Genomic DNA, 20,798 nt, shown 5'->3' on the forward strand with positions numbered 1-20,798 from the left:
GTCTTAATTGTGAAAGCAGTAGTTAGGGAGAGATACTCAAGACACTTAAGATAGTTGTTTCTCACTGCAGGTATGAAAAATATTACACTCTTCATCAGCTTTTTTACACTCATGAAGGTCAAGATCAAAAGTCAGCGTTTGACTTCAAATAATATGAGGCTACAACTTTTACATGGTATATTAATATAATATTAATTGCATGACATTTTAGTGTTCTTTTAGTATATTGGTGCAGAAAGAATTCACAGTAAAGAAGCAATTTAGAATGAGAAAATAAAAAATTTTGATGTTCAAAGATTTAAAAAAAAAAAGACTCCTAGAAATAATTTAATTGAACTTCTTTATTTTATAGTTGACAAAATTAGAAGATCTTTGTCAGAAAGTTCTATTCTTCCTGCGAAAGCATGGTCATTCTCATGATTTATCGGTCACACAGGAAAAGACTAAAATAATTCTCTGTTCTTTTGTAAACAAATACTTATTTAGTAAAGAAATATTCTGGCCAGGAGGAATCAGACCCCATTTACAATAACTATATTTTCAAGCATTTAAACAATGTAAAAAACTTTCAAAGCTCTGCTTAAAATCAAATGTCTCAGATTTACTTTCTCAGAGACTAGTAGTGCATGCATTGCTGTGGCTGTTTCCAAACTTCACGTACATCAGAATCACTTGCAGTTTTTTTAAAAAATGAAGATAAGGTCATTGTGGTGATCATTTCACAATATATATGTATATCAAATCATCATGTTGTACACCTCAAATTTATACAATTTTATTTGTCAATTATACCTCAATAAAGCTGGAGAAAAAGAAAAAAAAAAATGAAGATAAGAAAAAAAAGATGACCAGATCTCCAAACCTCTAAAAATGAACCTGGCCATCAATGTTATTTTTTTAATCAACTTTATTGATTTATTTTTACAGCACATTTTAAATATGCCTCTAATCCTCATACCCCTTCTCCTAGTTCACAAAATCCTCCCTTAAGGCAAATAAATGTAGCCAGTTTTATCTAACATTCAAGAGAAATTGGCCCAGATAGTTGATACAGTAGAAGACCAAGAAAGTAGGACTTCTGATTCTCAATTTGCAACTTCCCCAAAAGTCAACGTAATTTCTATTCTTTCTAGAATGTCCCCAAAGAAAAACTTAGTTTTTACAGAGGTCAGAAATAACCTAATTATCTATGAACTTATCTTAGACATGATAAAGCTGTTGACAGTCACTGAAGTTTTTTCCTTAATTCAGGTTAGCACGTGGTATTTTCCAAATTTGAAACTCACTAGGGCCAGGATCTAGGTTCATTTTTTAATGTAAGTCTGTATTGGAGTGTAGCAATTTTACTTTTAAACTTTTCGTCAGAGCCAGTAGAAAGCCCTACTCTCTTCCCCTTTCCTTGCCAGGTAGAAGAGATTTTTGGATAGAGACCTGTCAAATAACCCAGGTTTAGTCCTCTCCGCTTTTGATTAACCTGTGCTGTTGCTTGTGTACTTTCCTTAGAGAGGTTCTGTATTCTACTTTTATGTAACTTTTCTGGGAGTGCATTGGCAGGCACCATTAGTCACTGTATCAATTGGCTCCCATGGTAATTCTCAATAGACAAAAATAATATGCCTTTTTTACCACATTCAAGGTATAAGTGTTGTCTACCACATGGCATTGACTGAGCACAAACTGATTGCGATCAGGACTAGAATGCCTAAAAGGGGAAATCATGTGATTGAGTAAATCATGTGATCTAGTAACTTTACTAGATTGCTGAATGGTACATCTATTTTGTTTGTGACTATTGAATTTAACAGGCATTTACTATATTATAGTTAATCCACATTTCTTGCCCCTTTTTGGATATTGGAAGATGCATGAACAGAGACCTAAATCCCAGAATATGTAAAACCAGACGGAGGGCCTGGGGGATGTGGGCAGCAGAGGCCGTGGTAGCGGCAGCAGCAGCTGCAGTGTTTGGAGCACAGTTCTTTGCTGCAGTGCAAGTGATGCTTTGCACTAAGGGAGAAAAACTCAGTATTTTCAGTTTCTATCACTTGGGTTCTTAGTGGTGATAGTTATTCTAATTTGGTAATCTGAAAATGACCATTAAAATATATGTTATATGCAGAACTAATTTTGAAATTATTTTCTTCTTTTCAGAGCCTTGCAAAGGACCATCGCATGAAACTTATGCAACAACAACAGGAAGTGGCTGGACTTTCTAAACAGTTAGAACATGTCATGCATTTTTCTAAATGGGCGGTTTCCAGTGGCAGCAGTACAGCGTTACTTTATAGCAAGCGACTGGTAAGATAGACTATGGCATTTAACATAGCATCAAAATACAGAGAGAAACAATGGAGTTATTGAAATACTTAAAATTAATACTACTAATAATGATAATAGTAAATATTTCCTGATCACCTGTAGTGTGCTAGGCACTAATTCTAAGCATTTTCCATGTAATATTTCACTGAAACTTTTACATCACTTTTATGAAATAGATATCCATCCCCATTGTATGGGTAATGAAACCAAGGCACAGAATTAAGTAACATGCCTAAGGTCACACAGTAAGAGGGATAGCCAGAATTTTAACTTGGACGCCTGAGCCCAGAGACTGTTCCTCTTGCCAGCACTATGTTGTTTACTCTGTCAGCAGTATATGGTGCTGGATAGTTTAACCCCATTTGCTACAGGAAACTGGCTCTGTGATTTGATGAACTATTTTGGCAGTAGTCTAGAACCTTGCTACTGAAAATATGGTCACTGCATACTAATCATCTGAGGATTCTGGTCCAGTAGATCTGGAGTAGAGCCAGATTCTTTATTTCTAAAAAGCTCCCAGGTGCTCTGATGCTGCTGGTCTATAGACCATACCTTGAGTAGCAAGGTTCTAGAATACATTTAGCCACTGAAAGTGAAACCATATAAACATTCTTAAAAATTCCTGCCTTACTTTCGTTTTATTAAAGATTCCACAAGGATTTATGCTTTGAAATCAAATTATAACATCCAAATCAGTTTTCTATTCACCTACTCCATTTTTTGGAATCAAGTGGCAGAAATTTCCTGTGACTATTTTGAAATAAGGACGTGTACTTCTGGATAAACTTTCTAAAAATAGGTTCAAATATTGAGTGACTTATTAGAAAATTGATTTGTAACTGTTTCTAACGCTATTTCCTAACACAAATTGTATTCAACTCTTAGGGGTTTTTTTGTTTTTTTTCTCATAATTAATGTTGTAGTCTCTCACTTTGAGTCCTTTTCTCTTTCTCGTTTTTTTTCATTCCTTCGCTGGTCTTATGAAAAACAGCTTCTATATAGTACATACTTTCTCTGTTACTTATACTTTCCTGAAAGTCAAACAGAGAAGGGATAAAAGGAGAAAGTGAGAGAATTGTCTTTTTTCAGCTGGACCCATAATGAATGTATTTATTTGTATGTGGATAAGAAAGCCTATTATTCACACAGTCAATCTCCTTAGTTTAAAAATTCATTTCTCTAATTTTATTCTCTTATTTTGTTTGTGATTATGATATGGAGAAAACAATAAAAGCAGAAGATGGGATTACTTAATCTGCTCAATGACCTCTTGAAATAGGAGGGAGGGAGATTGTTCTCTATATTATATATAGGAGAAGATCTTAAGGAACCAATATTACCAGATTCCTGATTGACTAAATCGTATTTTTCTAATTTTTAAAAGCCTATGGAACCCAAATGGGCCTTGATGCATCACTGGTAGCAGATGTAGTTAATAAAATAATTTGCCTGTAATGCATGCAAAGCTGAGGCTTGTGATTATTTTTAAATATGTAGAAGGGTTTCCAATCCCAAAAAATTTGAAAATCACTATATTATACAACTCTCTTCTTCAGAGTTCTTATGCTTTATAAATATAGCCATGTTTACACAGGTTATCCTTTAAATGATGGCTTTTATATGCTTAAAAAGTTAAAAAGAAATGCCATGTGAGCCTGAAATTTCAAGCTTGAAATTCTTAGTTCATCTTTTTACTATAGGAATTAAGTCAATAAAAAAACAAACCCATTGGAATAGCAAAATCCCTTCAGAAGTCTAGTTTTAAATATATTGTGAAACATTTTCACAGTATTTCTTTATGATTCTTCTGTCATCTGTTAAACATTGAGTTTATCCCCATATTATTTGGAAGAAAGGCAGGAAATATTGACAGAAGAGAGACCAGGAGAGCAAAACGTAGTTGTTCTTTTTACTAGCAGTAGCTATTTCTTTAATAGTAGTGATTAGGAAACTATTAAAGTATAAGCAGTAAAAAAGGAATTCTGCAATCTCTTTCACTCCCTTTTCCCCATCCTCCCATCTAATTAATCTTCAAAGATCTTTATGTTTCGTGAATGTCTCGTTGCCAGTTCCTTACTTCTAATCCCTGGGGCTCAGTATATTATCATGCTTTCTTGCCTGGGTACTGGTATCCTTACTTAAAATGAGCCTTTTCTTTCTCCTCGATAACTAATGCTCATCTTTTTAGAGACTACCAGGTTTAGTTTAGGATTGTCTTCCTTTCCTCTTGGCAGCCTTCCATGACGAAGTCTGGGTTGGATTCTCCTTCTCTGTGTTTGCAAAGCCCTTGTGCGTATGTCCATCATACTATCACTGATTTTTATCTACTGTTATTACATTTGCACATTTTCCTATGAATCTCATTAGACTTTATACTTCTTAAGGATAGGAATTTTGTGTTTCACAGTTCTCGATGTAGATTGATAGTGAAAAAATAAGGTACCAGATAACATCTCCTGTCAGCAGCTACAAGTAAAGTATAGACAAAACTTCATGTTAATTTTTATGGGATTGGAAACTCAGAAATACTAAATGTCTTTTTTAAGTTTATTTTAACTTCAGTAGAAGGGAGACATTATTCAGTATTGCCATCTCAAAAGCTGTCTTGACATCTTTCTTATTTTTAAAAATGTTTCTGTCTTTTTGAACAGTAGCTTTCAGTTTTCAGTTTGTTTTCAAAGTGTGAAAGTTTTCAGTGTGAAACCTGAGTTCATTTAAGTTCAGATACATCTGAAGGGATTAACAAGTATATTTAATGAACCATTATTTAACTTCTACATTAGCCAGGCTTTATGACTTCTTAGAATTATCTAAAACATGCATTAGGAGTTTTGACAAGTATAATGGTTTACATTTTAGATGGGTAATAAAATAATTTGACAACGAGAAAGCTCTTGTATCTTTAAATTGAATGGCAATAAAATACAGCAGAAAAAATTGTTACCTAAGATAAAGGAGCAGAGTTTGGCCAAGTTTGATATTACTTTTAGACCTTACCACAACTTAATTAGCTATCTGAGTTGTAAATAAATTCTGTATTTTCTGGCTTGTCATTAGCAAAAGGGGTTTACAGTATAGTACCTCAAGGGGAAAAAAAAAGTATTTACATCTATGTGATTTACCTCATAGTTCCCTTTAATCAAAGCTGATTTCCTTTTAAGGAAATATTCTCGTTTCTGATTTAATCATTTTTCTTGGCAAGAAAGTTTATATTATTCAATTTCCACACTAAAAAATCATAAGATATTCAAAATGCTAAGTCAGTGTAGTGTGCCTACAGGAGGAAAAAAAAATTTTTTTAATAAAAAGAATCAAGCATCTTCTATTCCTGGCGTGGAGACATCAGCATGGTGACTGTGAGGACACAGGTTAGTGAAGTGGGTTGGGGGACCATGCTGAGGCCGAGGCCAGCAGCCAGAGATATGAAATGGTGAGTGAACACAGAGATGGTAAGCAGAGACAGCCAGTGTTATTTGGATTTTGGTCACATTTAAGCAAATAAGTAAAGATATTGAGGGTAATGGCAGCCAAGTTTTTTGCTACTGGGGAAGATACTTAGAAAGATAGAAAGAAGAAAGGCCAGACAGAGCCCTAAGGTGTGTCGGATTGGAATTGGAGGTATGAGTATGAACTAAGAAGTTTTATATATATACACAGATCCGGAAATAGTTATAGATGTATATATATGTATCTGTATGTGTATATATGTTTGTGTGCTACACGCCCATAGCAGTGAGTCCACTGTCCTTTCAGATCTTGGTTTCTAAATACCAAGCAAAGTGAGGGAAAGTATAAGATGTACCCAGAACATCTTGTGCCAGAGAAATGATGGGGACATGTCAAAAGGACCAGGATTCCACCTAAAAGGGCTTCCCCTGGGCACATCAACGAATTTGAGTCTCAAACTAAATATAGTAATGAATTATAACACATTGAATTAAGTAGGAATACATGAGTTCATGATGATATAATTAAGTAAATGATAAAGAAGGGATAAGTTTTGTCAGATTGTAAACTAATGAGTGTAGATAGAATAGGGGACGTAAAGAAACACATTTGGTCACTATTGTAGAGGTGATTCAGAGAGAGTTATGGGTGGATGCTAATGTGATGGGAACAGGATTTTAGTATAATCCTAGAATACCTCTTTGCAAAATACTAATCGGTTACAAAGGGGGAAGTGGTGAATTTAAGATGGAGATACTGGGCAACTGAATTGCCAGGTGATGAAGATTAGTATCAGCACTGATGGGACAAGTTGACATCCTGAGCTTCCTGATATGATGCACTGAGAAGTGCACATTTCTGACAGGAATGCTTTACTAAGTCTGATCAGGAGGAAATACACTCAAGCTCAAGTTGAAGGTCATCCTACAGAATGTGAGGCCTGAAATCTTTAAAGCCATCGAGGACATGAGTGACAGGGAAAGACTAAGGAACTGAAGACACATGGCAACTAAATGCAACCTGTGTTCCTTGATAGCATCTCTTCCAGGATGCTGAAAAGAGACACTGTTGGGACAGTTGGCATTTGAATGAGGTCTTTGGATTGGATGGTAGTGTTGTGACAAACTTGCTTTCTGAATTTGGAATTTACTGCTTATCTTGTTAGAGGATCTTTTCAGATATACTCACTGGAGTGTTAGGGAACTGAGAACTTCGTGTCAGCAGCTAGCTGTCAAAAGGTTCAGCAAAAGATTAGTAATAATGTATGTGCGCAGGAGCAGTTGGGCGGGCACTAGGACAAATGTGCTAATATATTAACAGTTCGGAAATCTGGGTGAAGGATTCTTTTCACTTTTATACAATTTTAAAATTATTTCAAAGTAAATGATTAAATTTTAGAAAATGATAAAATATGAAGATATTTACAAAGGAAAGTTCTTGGGATAATTCTTTTGGTTAGCATATTATGAGCATGTTTTAGAGAGAATTATTAGAGGATACAGAAAATTAAGAAAGGGAGAAAAACTTAGGGAAAAGAACATTGTATTGAATGCTATTTGCTAAACACGGCCATATAGTCTACATAGCCCCAAAATAAGTTCATGGTTTTTATTCAGAATTTATTGTAGCTGTTTGAGATAATTTAGCAGTTGAAGCAAATTTATTTATTCAACAATTATTTATTGCATACCTGCTGTGTATCAGGCAGCATTCTAAGTACTGAAGTAACAGAAAACAAAATCTCTGCCCTCAAGGAGTAGCATTTTAGTAGAGAGACATAGACAATACCAAAATAAGTAAAATATATAGACTATTAAATGGTATTAAGTGCTCTAGAGATAAGTAAATTAAGGGAGGAATCTGGGAGTATTTGTGTGGGAGTTGTAATGTTAGATAGGAAAGTCTCTTTAAAGAGGGTGATATTTGAGCAAACACCTGAAGAAAATGAGGAAGCAAGCCATACAAATATTTGCAGAGAATATTCTGGCAGAGCACACAGCAAGGACTGAGGTGGGAGTTTTTGTGATTTGGTCAGCAGGGAGGCCTGAGGGGCTGGAACAGAGTAAAGGAGAAGAAAGTAGTATGAGTAAGGTCAGGGAAGTAAGGGAAAGCCAGATAGCACAAGCCTTGTAGTTCATTATGAGGACATGGGTTTTTAATCTGAGTGAGATGGGAAACCATTGGAGAGGCTTGAGGAGAGGAATAACAGAATATGATTTATATTTTAAGACAATCACTCTGGCTGCTGAGAATAGGTAGTTGAGGGCAAAGGAGAAATAAGGGACACCAGTTAGAACCTTAGTGCAATGAGGTGGCTTTAACCAGGGTGGTAGCGGTAGAGTTGATAGAGTTGATGGGAGAATTGGTAAGATTATTCATATCTTTTAAGGATAGAGCCAACAGGATTTGCTGACAGGTTGAATGTAGGGCATGAGGAAAAGAAAGGAACCAAGGACCAACTAAGCAGTAGGAAAAATAGTGTTACCAATAAATGAGATGGGGAAGATTATAGGATGAGTAGACTTGAGAAAGATCAGGAGTTCCCTTTTAGACATATTAAATTTGAGGTGCCTATTAGACAACAGGTGGAGATGTTGAGTAAGCAGTTGGAAATGCAAGTTCAAAAGACAGGTCTAAGCTTGAAATATAAATTAAGGTGTCATTTAAACTATGAGACTGGATGAGATCACTAAAAGTATGTGGGTGTAGGAGAAAAGAGAGCAGTTGCAAGACTGAGCCCTGGGGCATTCCAGCATATAGAGGTGTGGGAGAGAAGAAAGAATCAACAGTGGAGACTGAGATGGTGCCTTGGAACCCAGACCTATTCTCAGTGGCCCCAAAAAGTAGCAGCTGGTAAAATAAAAGGAAAACCATGAGATTATAGTGTGCTGCAAGCCAAATGAAGAAAATATTCTCTTGAAGGCCAAATGACCACCTGTGTGAAAAGCTACTGAAAGCCTGAATGGGGTGGTTTCAGAAAAGAATAGGAGAAGAATGGGGGACAAGAAATATAGATGAGTCTTTTGAAGAGTTCTGCTGTAGAAGAGAGCAGGAAAATGGGGCAGTTGATGGCAGGAGAAAAGAAGCTAAGAGTTTTTGTTTTTAGTTGGGAAAAGTTAAAGCATGTTTATATGTTGATGAGAGTGATCCAGTCAAGTGGAAAGCTTGGTAATACCAGAGAGGGAAGAAAATTGCTGAGCCATGTCTTTGAGTAAGGTTTGAGCCGGCAAGGTTTGAAATGAAGTCAGTCCATTTATCAGTCCAGTTATATTCAGGCAAAAGTTGGATTTAACCAACGACGTTTCTTGTGTTTTGTCTGGGCAAAAGGTTGAGGAGAGGGAAGGGAGTGTGTGTAATTGGGTATGTGAGAGAAAGAGGTCTTGAGGGTATATGCAAGGACATGATTATGATGATTGACCCTGGGATTTCAGCTGGATAAGGAGGAACTGAGGGATAGAGGGGAAGGGTAGTGGTAACGTGAAATCAAAGGACAGAGGAGAATTGTAAGAGCAAAGGCTTATAGGAACTTGAGGGTTTATAGGGTTATTGGTGTCTGGGTACTAGAGGAAGTAAGCTGGGAGGAAGGATCATCTGGTTGGATGTTAAAATCATCACAAATTGTGACAGTAGTAATGTTGAAAATGGTGATAGTGAGCCAGGAGCTAAACTTTTCAAGAATTGAGGGAGAATTATCAAGTATTCACTGAGGACTGCAGTGTGGAGAGGGTAGGTGGTTTGCGGTGATGACGTGAGATTCAAAGCATAGGAGCAACGAGAACCATCCCACTAGCAGGCCTAATTATGGGCTGTACTTATATTTCCTGAGAGAGATTAATTTGTATTTTCTGTAACTGATTAGCCCCTTAATCTAAATTCTCAATCCTTTAAAAGAGTAAGTAAAATAGGGAGCTGGCCCGGTGGTGCAAGTGGTTAAGTGCGCGCGCTCCGCTGCAGCGGCCCGTGGTTTGCTGGTTCGGATCTCGGGCCCTCACCGACGCACTGCTTGTCAAGCCATGCTGTGGCGGCATCCCATATAAAGTAGAGGAAGATAGGCACAGATGTTAGCTCAGGGCCAATCTTCCTCAGCAAAAAGAGGAGGATTGGCATGGATGTTAGCTCAGGGCTGATCTTCCTCACAAAAAAAAATAAAAAAAAATAAAAGTAAGTAAAATAAATAAAAGAGCAAAATGTGTTAAAATGTTTTATTTATAAATATTTAGTTGGTGTTTCTGTAAAGTTTTATTAATTCAAAAAACTGACATTAACCTATCACTTTAAGGTACTTAGTTCTGTATTCAACAGGATAGCTAACTGAGTTATACCTCAAAACTTTTAACTTGTTTTGGAAAGAAAAACGTGTTGTGTGTCCACTTTTTGTAACTTATATATGGTTATTTATTTTGTGTTGGTATACATACTAGAGACTGTTTTTTGTCTTTTACTGGGAAGTTAAATTATTTGCTTGATAAAGATATTGATGTTTAGTTGTCTCTCTCCTTTCTTCTAGATTACGTACCGGTTACGGCACCTCCTTCGAGCAAGGTGTGATGCTTCCCCGGTGACCAACAATACCATCCAATTTCACTGTGATCCCAGTTTCTGGGCTCAAAATATTATCAATTTAGGTAGGCCATTATGTACATTTCTTAAAGTGCCATTTGTTCCTGGAACTCTTAATAATTATGACATGTTATTGAAAATGTATTCCCTTCTGCCCCCAAAGTGTTATCATTATCTTGTCTTCAAGACATGGATTTTTTGCTTGTATTTCATTAATGTGTATGTATGTATGACATATGCATGATTATAAACATATATGTAATATATGGATGATATGAAACATCCTTTATATTGAGTCACAGGATGTCTAGACTTTGGGATTTAGGAGTTCTTTTTTCCATAGAATCTTGCTTTTCCATAGAATCTTGGTATAGTACTATCTACAGTTAACTGTAGATTTGTCAGAATGGGTTGGTAAAACTCTTGACTGCCACTGATATACGATTTTTGATATTTAGAATGTTTTCTGTTAAAATAGTATTTGTCATACTGTTATTGGCTTGCTTTCTCTTTAGACCCGATCATCAGCCATCTAATGGTTCATTCGCTATATCTTGCTAGGGAAGACTTCTCATTTTTTTTCTTGTGCGTTTTACATAATAATTATATATATTTTCTAACTTTTTAATTTAAGCGTAACAGGCATACAGAAAAGTGCCCAAATTTTAAGTATTAAAGCCCACTGATTTATCACAAAGGGAAACTGTCATGTTGGTAACATTAGAAGCTCAAATATCCTTGCAGGCAGTTCAGCAGAAAGTTATTACTTTAGCTTTCTTGTTATATTATTTGCTAGTGGGAAAAGTTTTTACTTTTTGCCTCCTTTTCTTAATTTCTCACAGAGAAACTATAGAAACAGAAATTTAAGAATTCCTTTAAGAATTCCCTATACATTGTTCATCAACCACCAATACTCCCTTTGATGACAATTTTTGAGCTCGTTGACTTTGTTTCAAAATCATCAAAGATGGTTGCTCTCTCATTCCCTAGGCTAAATTCTGGGTAGAAAAGGAAGAAATAGCTGGAAAGTGAGCCAGTGTTCTCAGAACACACCAGGAAAGGAAGAAATAGGCATACACAAATCTCATCCATACAAGGGAAGAATAAAAAGGATCATAAGGTGACTCCTTGAAGAAAAGGTGATAAGGTAACCTGTATAGCTCAGTTTAGAAGTACATGCAGCCATATATTTATTGATACATAGCAGGCAACTGGAATCACACTCTCTCACTTACATTACTAAAAAGAAGCATTTTAATACAGAGCATATGTATAAGTAACTCTCTTGCCCTACCCCACCCTACCACAACACATTCATATCACTTATAGACCACATGATGTAGACATAGGTTAAATTAAGAATATGTGTGTAGGGCTGGCCCCGTGGCTTAGCGGTTAAGTGCGCATGCTCCGGTACTGGCAGCCTGGGTTCAGATCCCGGGCACGCACCGACGCACTGCTTCTCTGGCCATGCGGAGGCCACGTCCCACGTACAGCAACTAGAAGGATGTGCAACTATGGCATACAACTATCTACTGGGGCTTTGGGGGGTAAAAAAAAAAAGGAGGAGGATTGGTGATACATGTTAGCTCAGAGCCGGTCTTCCTCAGCAAAAAGAGGAGGATTAGCATGGATGTTAGCTCAGGGCTGATCTTCCTCACAAAAAATAAATAAATAAATAAGAATATGTGTGTACCTGTTCACACGTAAATGGATATAGGTTTAAATAAATCTACATCAGCAAAAACAAAATAAACCAGCCTCTCCTGTTTGTGAAATTCTGATATAATTAAACAAAATCCTTTAGTGTGGGACTTAGAGCTGTCATTACAGCTCTGTAAATTGTCATTTACAATGAGATTTATGTTTTAAATCTTCCAAGAAGGTGATGAGTTTCTCAAACTTGTTTATCGATGGCTTCTGAGAAATGTCTTATAGAAGAAACATCTTATTGAAAGAGAAAAATATTGATCTAAATGAATATTCAGTTAATGTCTTGGTGACTTTGGGTAAGTTGTTCAGTCTCTCTGAACCTTAGCTCCCTTATCTGTAAAAAGTACTTTAACAAGAATATACATACACCTATTGTCACGGTGCCTAACACACAGTAAGTATTTAATGAATAATAACCATATTTTTTTAGTATGCATATGCTTAGTAAATCAGAAGCATTTAATTGAGTCTCTACTGTTGAAAAAATCAAGCTGTGCCTTAGGCTTGGATCAGACCTATTAGAGATACCTTTAAACTCTAAAAGTGTAGTTGTAAGCCAGTCAAAGTATTCTCTGTCAGAGAACAGACAGAGTATGCACTGTGAAGGTGTAAGGAATTTGAGAGATTACAAATTGTTAATACTAAAGAATCAGAAACACTTCGCGGGCTTGTTTTTAGAACCAGTCAGGTTTGCTTGTTTTATTTTGATATACAACAGCAGTTCTCAAAGTATAGGTCCCTATAGGGGACCACAAAGGCCTCCCTTTCCCAACTACATGTCCTTGTGTTGCTGGATTTTCTTCATATATTTCAACCTAAACTATATTATGACAGATAACACAGAAACAGATATAAGAGTTCAGCTATTAAGCCAGACATTTAAAGAGATTTTCAAAAATGTAAAACAATGCCACTCTTCACTAAATTTTTTTTTAAAAGTTATTTTTCATAAAAATGTGTTATTATGGGTTTATTGTTATTTTTAAGTGAATTAATTGAGTAAAATTTTTTTAAATTCTCGTTTTTAGTTTCTAATATGGTAAATTTTGATAGATAGATCCTATACAAACAAAGCGCTTTGGGGCCTTCTATTTTTAAGAGTGTAAAGGGCTCCTAAGACCAAAAAGTTCCTTAGCAATTCTGAAGTGCACCAAAAACAGCTTTACAAAATGTGTTATTTCACTATCAGAAAAACTTTAGAACTTAACCTTTTCTCTTTAATTAGGTTCTTTAGTAATCGAAGATAAAGAGAGTCAGCCACAAATGCCTAAGCAGAATCCTGTCGTGGAACAGAATTCACAGCCCCCAGGTGGTTTATCTTCAAACCAGTTATCCAAGTTTCCAACACAGATCAGCCTAGCTCAATTACGACTCCAGCATATGCAGCAACAGGTAATGGCTCAGAGGCAACAGGTGCAACGGAGGCCAGCACCTGTGGGTTTACCAAACCCTAGAATGCAGGGGCCCATCCAGCAGCCTTCCATCTCTCATCAGGTAAATTTGGAAGCAGGCCTGTCCTAACTTAGATAATTATAGTACACTTGTATTCAGCAGCTCTTACAATAATTACGACATCCGTCATCCGTGATTTAAATATATGAATTGATAAAAATTTATCACATTAAGGATCCCTGACTTAAATCCTAGTTTTAGCCCTTCTCAAAAAGTAATTAATGGTTTATTTAGCTGGTACATCTGTTTTCATCTGCTCTTTGTTGTCTTCAAAGTATAACAGAGGATAAATGATTGCATTTCTAAATAATCCGTGCCTATGATTGATGGGAAAAATTGTGTACCTGAACTCATAATTCCTATATTAGTGCTTCAGAATGACTAAGTTTTAGGTATCTGAACTCTCTGGGGATGCAGTGTTTAGAAAACCACATTGCATCTTAGAAACTAGGGCAAAATGAGATAGAAAAGGTCAGGGAAATGGTTTATTAGAAATCTATCTTTTTCGGGGCTGGCCCTGTGGCGTAGTGGTTAAGTGCACGCGCTCCACTGCTGGCGGCCGGGGTTCGGATGCCGGGCGCACACCGATGCACCGCTTGTCGGGCCATGCTGTGGCGGTGTCCCATATAAGGTGGAGGAAGATGGGCACGGATGTTAGCCCAGGGCCGGTCTTTCTCAGCAAAAACAAAGAGGAGGCTTGGCATGGATGTTAGCTCAGGGCCGATCTTCCTCACCAAAAAAAAGAAATCTACCTTTCTCAAACTTTATTCCTGAGCAAATATTCCATGAAGCACTCTTATTTTTGCTAGATATGAAATATTCTGTTTACTTTCAACCCAATTTTTGAAGGTGAAATCTTTATATACTTTGTTAAATAGTTTAACCATCCTACTCAGATTAGATGTGGGCATACTTAGATTTAATAAAGGTTTGGTAAGGAGTAGTCTAATTAATTTGTACAAATTGTTATTTTCAGTTACATTTATTTATACTCTTACTATTTCTGAGAAGGATTTGAAGTGATTTATAGTAAATGACACAAATAACGTGGAATGGGGTTTAATAAGAGTCAAATTGTGTGCAGAACTAGGCTAAGAATTCTCGTTATACGTGAGAACAAGACTTAGCTCAGAATTTTTTTGTCAACCAAAGCAAAAAAAGAAACAAGAATAGTATCTATATTATTTGATAAAAAGGAAACATGCCAGTTAATTAAGGGAGAAACTTTTTACTGGTATTTTATTAGCACTAAGAGGAATATGTAATGTGGTTCTTTATGAAAAAGCAATTAAATGGCATAATAGCATTTTTTGGTACCAGTTTTATAAAAAATGGAAATGGTCTTCATAGGATTCCTACTTCAACCTGGAATAAAAGTTATGGGCATATGTAGATCCTGATTTTAATTCCCTCCTGTGAAGGCCTGAGGTGATATATTTGAAGTTTATGGCTTTCTAGTAATTTGATTAAGAAGGCATGTCAAATCCAGGAGAATATTAGTATGCCCAATTGATTATTCTTCTTGAACTTTGTTTTAACCCAGATTCTTACAGGAAGTAAATAACAAGCAATTTAAGAGGTCTTTGATAAATCCATCATTTGTGTTAATTATCTTTTCACTAAGAAGTAAGGAACTGAGGCAGTTAATAGATACTATGTGACTTGGTCACATTCTCGTAAATAGTTACTTATATAAGCAATGACAACAGAAGTGACTTCAGAGCTGTTTAGCCTGCTTATCTCAGAAATTTGCTCTTGATCTTATTTTTCCTCTCTAGAATTTACTACTATATAATCTATATAATGTACAATCTCTATTATACAGCCTAATTTTCCCACTTAGAAATAAAGTAATTTTTGCATCTTTTGGTCATTACCTCATACGCTTTTCTTTTTCTGTCTATTCTCAATGACTCCTGGACCTTCTTTCACATACTCATCTGTCATTTTTATCTGCTTTCTGCCAAATACCCACTCAAACATTTTTCACTTATCAATTTGCCCTCTTCTATGAACTTTTACACTGCCTTGCCCACCTACATTCTTAGTTTTCTACAAGTTTATTTGCATATATAAGTGTGGGAAAATGTCTGTCTATAAGAAGTTTGCATGTGTGCCTCTGGCTTTCTGGTTGTGTTCAAATCGTGCTCTATATCTGTCTGTAGGATACAGGTAAATTTAAAGGACTGCTTCTAAAAATCACTTACGTGATAGTTCCCTCTTTCTTCTTCCACTGAAGAATAACCACGTAATCTGCATGGTAAAGAGTTGAGTGATACAGAGTTAGAATACATAGTTATTTGACTGAGTGTTACAAACTTGATAGACATTGGGCATCTCTGTTTATTTAGCAGTATACAGTATACTCTATTATACTCCAACTGGCAGGTCTAAGTTTGTTAGAGAGCACTGTCACATATGTTATACATAATTCACAGCAATGGTTCTCACTCCTGAGCCAGATTTACTGCTTTGGAGATACTCGCCTTCATGTGTATGCATTAATTTTCCTAAACAGTGCATAGATGTTAGAAGGATAGCAGATATCCTTCATGGTTATACACAGTTGGGAACTACTGATCTAGAATAGAATCAAAACTTATAATAATAAAAGTACTTAGAGGATGAGGATAATGATAATTTATGTCAGTTTGCTTAAGCTCTCAATTATTTCTCTATTCTCTCCCTTTTTTCCTTCTGTATCTTGCAAATTAAGTGATTCCATTTAATTAAAATAGCACTGGTTTTGCTATTTGTTTTATGCTCATAACTAGTTCCTAATCTTATTCTTTCAAGTTGCTTCTCAGGGTTCTTAGAAATTAACTTAATCAACTATAACAGTTGAGGAGAGGGAAAAAAAAAATCACGTCTTACCACACCATGAGCTCCTTGATGTCGAGGTCAACATCCATTCCCACACTGATTTCTCACAGAATGCATTACTCTGGCATCAAGTGTCATTTCTTGACTGAATCAATATATAAACCTCGTCTTGGTGGGGGTGTCAGAGTAGGGTAGCAAAAGACTTCTGTAACTACCTTTATTCTCTCTCAAGGATCATTTTGGGTGCTTTCCCACTTTTTAAAAAATTATCTCTTAGATAAATTTAGAAGTTTTCCACAATAATTCTGCAACTATTTTCTGTTTGTGTCTCTATGATATAAAACTCTTCAAGTCACAAAACTTTAATAGAAGAATCAAAAAGAATTGCTATGACTTCAGGCTTATGCTTCTGTAAAGTTTTGACATGTTCTCTTGTTTTTCTCTAATATTTTTATATTATTCACCAATAAAATTTCTCTTGGTCTTGAAACAGTATCTAAATCTATTTTTCATTGGGTCTGTAATTGCTGGCCACTCTTGAAAGTTACTGAAAGTGAACCTGGTGCCAACTAATTTGTAAGAGAGAGGAAAGAGAAGCAGTTTACCCAGGAAGGGAGAGTAAATTCCAAAAACGGGAGAAGGAAGAGCAAAAAAAAAAAAAGGCATGGCTACACTTTGTAGTTGTCTGCCTTCACAGGGTCAAAGTTTAAGGTGTTGCTACTTCAACCTTATAAATTCCACATTTGTTTGTCTTCTTATAAATGTGGCAGTTAATAGTTCCTTCTTCAAGAGGTTCTAATTATATACAGTTAAGATAGCCTGAAAATAAGTATTTGCTTTCAGTAAGTTGCCAACCATAGAATTGGATAGCACAAATGAGACTGGCATATAAGGTTACCTTTTTCTAGAACACTGGTCTCAATTTCCAGGGCTAGAATTTATGAGCAAAGTAGGCTTGCCTTCCCAGTCCTTGCCCTATCCTGTAATCAGCCGATGTTGTCCTTGAAGGGTTTCCTTTCAAAATCTGTTTTCTTTTAGGGAAAACTTATCCTCTAAGACTAAATAATTAGTACCTTAATCAACCCCCACTGAACATGAGAACATGTTTTGGTAATGATATGGCAGACTGCTGCCTTTTACTAGCTGCGTGACTTTTTTCAAGTTACCTAAGCTTTCTCGTGTTTAGTGTCCTACTTTATAAAGTGAGGGGTAGATAATAATGAGATATTACGTGTAAAATGCTAATCACAATACCTAGCAAGCAGTTTGATCTCAGTAAGATCTAAAACTCATTAATTTTTAAATGTTATTAATATCAACTGTTTTTATTATTAATGATTTATTGGTTAAGAGTGCCTACCTTGGAGCCAGAGTACTTGAGTTCAAATCCCAGTTCCATTTCTTACTATCTTTGTTAATCTTGGACAAGTTAGTTAAATTCTCTATATTTTAATTTCCTTTTCTGTAAAATAAAGATATTCCCTACCTCATAGGATTATTATGAAGATTAAATGAGTTAACACATGTAAAGCACTTAAAGGAGTACCTGGCATGTAATAACTGCTCAGTAAATGTTAACAATTATTCTACCACCACGGTATTTTAGGAGGTTTGAAGAGGGCAATTCTTTGCAAAAGATAATCATCAAGGACTTAAAAGGATACCAACAACAAGGTTTCCCTACTTCCAACATGGCCTAATCCTGGTATAACCTACTTACAGTTGGAAACCGCTCTCCCAAGGCTCTTTCCTAATAAAACTCCTTTTCTTTAAATTGCTTATATACATGCTGGAAGGCTTCCCCTTTCCCCCATACCCTTGTTGCAAAATTAAAATGATTCATCTGTGGTAGAGTTGCTGTCTTTCTGTAAAAGTTAGAGTTGTCTATAATTTGTCTTTCAGGAGATGATTGTCACTGAATTGGTTTAATTTCTTTTTTCTAGCAACCCCCTCCACGTTTAATAAATTTTCAAAATCACAGCCCCAAACCCAACGGACCAGTTCTTCCTCCTCATCCTCAACAGCTGAGATATCCACCAAACCAGAATATGCCACGACAAGCAATAAAGCCCAACCCCCTACAGATGGCGTTCTTAGCTCAACAAGCCATAAAACAGGTATATATATATTTATTTATTTCCTCTCCTCAGTTGCTTGTTCTTCTCTCTGCTTCCAAATCACATTGAATTTATAGATAAAGCAACAGTTGTGAAGAGCAAAAGCAAGCTTTTTTTTTTTTTTTTTTTTTTTTTACAATAAATGTGGGTTACAAAGTTTATTACGGACAGACATATATAGACAAAACTGAGAGAAAGGGTCTTGATGCTTTGTAATTAACAAGAGAAATAGAGCCACTTATGTAAGAGTGAAGGCCCAGAATAATCAGTGAGTTGGAGGTATTAATTTTTACAGTACTGATGTGTGTAGCTTTTAGGTGAATACATTAATCCTTAGACAGAAGTATTCTAACATACAGGTTACATTCTGCAAAAGAGAACAGTAAATGAAATCTTTAAAGTGTTTCAAGGAGACCTTAGTAACAAGCTTAGAATGACACAGTTTTAATATGGAGTACGTATACATCTGATGAAGTTTAATATTTAAGGTGGTATATTAAATCTGATAAGGTTTAATATTTATATTATTAATGTCCAGGTAAAAATACTTTCTAGATGTTACATGATTTTTTAAAAAGTTCTTTCAGTGCTTTGTCTTCTCCAAGTACTTGTGTCAACAGTCTTTTCAGCTTAAGACTTATAGATTTCAGTTTAATTTTTTTGCCGAGACGAAAATAAAGAATATGTTGCTATCTACATAATTCTATGACATTCATTTTAATCAAATGATTTTAAAATTTTATTCTGAAAGTACACTTGCTCTGTGTGTGTTTGTCTTTTTTGTGTTTATAATTAGTTTGGCTTTGCTATAATATCACCAAATTTTCTTAAATAATATTTTAAATAAAATTTATACCTTTCTATATTTCATAATTAGAGGTGAGGTGAAAAGGTCCCAAGCTACAGTTTGGCCTTCCATTCTCCTTATTTTTCTAATAATTTTGTGTCCTTGTGCAAGTTTATTCTTTTAAATCTCATTTGCCCCAACCATAAAATGAGTACCTTGCAGAGTTCTGCTGTGTTAGTGGTGGTGTATATAAAAGCCCCTAGCACATTGTGCATACTCAAATGTTTACTTTTCCTCTTCCCCATTTTTTATTTATTTTTTTCTTTTTTGGTGAGGAAGATTAGCCCTGAGCTAACATCTGTTGCCAATCCTCCTCTTTTTGCTGAGGAAGATTGGCCCTAGGCTAACATCCATGCCCATCTTCCTCTACTTTTATGTTAGACGCCTGCCAGAGCATGGCTTGATGAGCAGTGTGTAGGTCCGTGCCCAGGATCCAAACCTGCAAACCCCAGGCCGCTGAAGTGGAGTGCGCGAACTTAACCACTACGGCACCGGGTCAGCCCCTCCATTTTTTATTTTTAATGGGTAGACACACACTCTAAGAATGTTTTTAAAAATGTTTCCTGGCCAAAAATCTAAACATGAATGAATAAATGAATAAACTAGGAGAAAATATAGGGGGGAATTGGTTTTAATTGGTAGAATAGTTTAACAAGTTATAGTATACTTATACTTGGGAATACTTCTCAGCTATTAAGAAAATGCAGTAATCTATATATGATCTCCTAAGTATATTATGTGGGAAAAAAACATGTTTATCGAATTTTTGTGAGGTATTATCTCATTTGTGTCTGTGTGTTTTTAAATCTCGTATACATAGAGTAAACCTGGAAAGATATAGATCAACTATAACTGTGATTATTCTGGGGAGGGAAGGAGGAAGAGGGTCGAGAGAGAGATGGATATGAGGGGTGGATAGATGGGAAAGATGACATTCACATTCATAGATTTCTTTACATAGTTTTTTCGGTGGAGGATATAAATTAGATTTTTCAAAATTAGAATGTTTCAGACACTATCACTCTATCTAGTATAGTTGATATATAAATGATATTGTGTTTAGGAATTTTTCCCCATGCATAGTCTTGAGATACCTCTTAGTTGCTTTCCTTTTCCTCAGTATTTGTCTCATGAAAATTTTCAAATATAACAAATTGAAAGAGTTGTATAGGGGACAAATTGCTCTATTTGCCTTCTCATTTATTATCCGTATACCCATTTATCCATCCATCTATCAGTCAAGCCTTCTCATTTTTTGATAGGTTTCAAAGTATATTGTAGATAGCAGCATGGTTCATCTCTGTATACTTCAGCATTTCCCGTATTAGCTTAAATATATTAATCTCAGCCTCTAACATAAATGACAAAGTTTCCTCAGATATTTGTTGATGCTTAATTACCTGTTCATATATGAGAAACAATTGGAAAAAAAAACCCAAAACTGAAAGCCCAGGTCTGGGGCTAATGTTTGATGACTAAGGTTTTTACTCTAGTGTAAGGGCCACTAGGGGTATTTATTG

At 35.7% G+C, this 20,798-nt stretch overlaps 1 protein-coding gene across 3 annotated transcripts in view; it reads left to right on the forward strand.

Moving 5' to 3' along the window:
* Nucleotides 1-20,798, forward strand: part of TRIM24 (tripartite motif containing 24) — a 107,979-nt gene that overhangs the window by 68,484 nt on the left and 18,697 nt on the right. For 2 of the 3 annotated variants that reach the window (XM_004430713.3, XM_014787718.2), the window contains exons 7-10: nt 2,152-2,298; nt 10,274-10,391; nt 13,265-13,533; nt 18,258-18,431. In XM_004430713.3, coding sequence (XP_004430770.1) covers nt 2,152-2,298; nt 10,274-10,391; nt 13,265-13,533; nt 18,258-18,431 — 708 coding nt within the window. The remainder of the gene's footprint in view (nt 1-2,151; nt 2,299-10,273; nt 10,392-13,264; nt 13,534-18,257; nt 18,432-20,798) is intronic. The other variant, XM_004430714.3, reaches the window with a different exon arrangement.

Source organism: Ceratotherium simum, chromosome 1 (assembly GCF_057802395.1).
Source record: "Ceratotherium simum simum isolate JZ-2026a chromosome 1, ASM5780239v1, whole genome shotgun sequence".
NCBI lineage: Eukaryota > Metazoa > Chordata > Mammalia > Perissodactyla > Rhinocerotidae > Ceratotherium > Ceratotherium simum.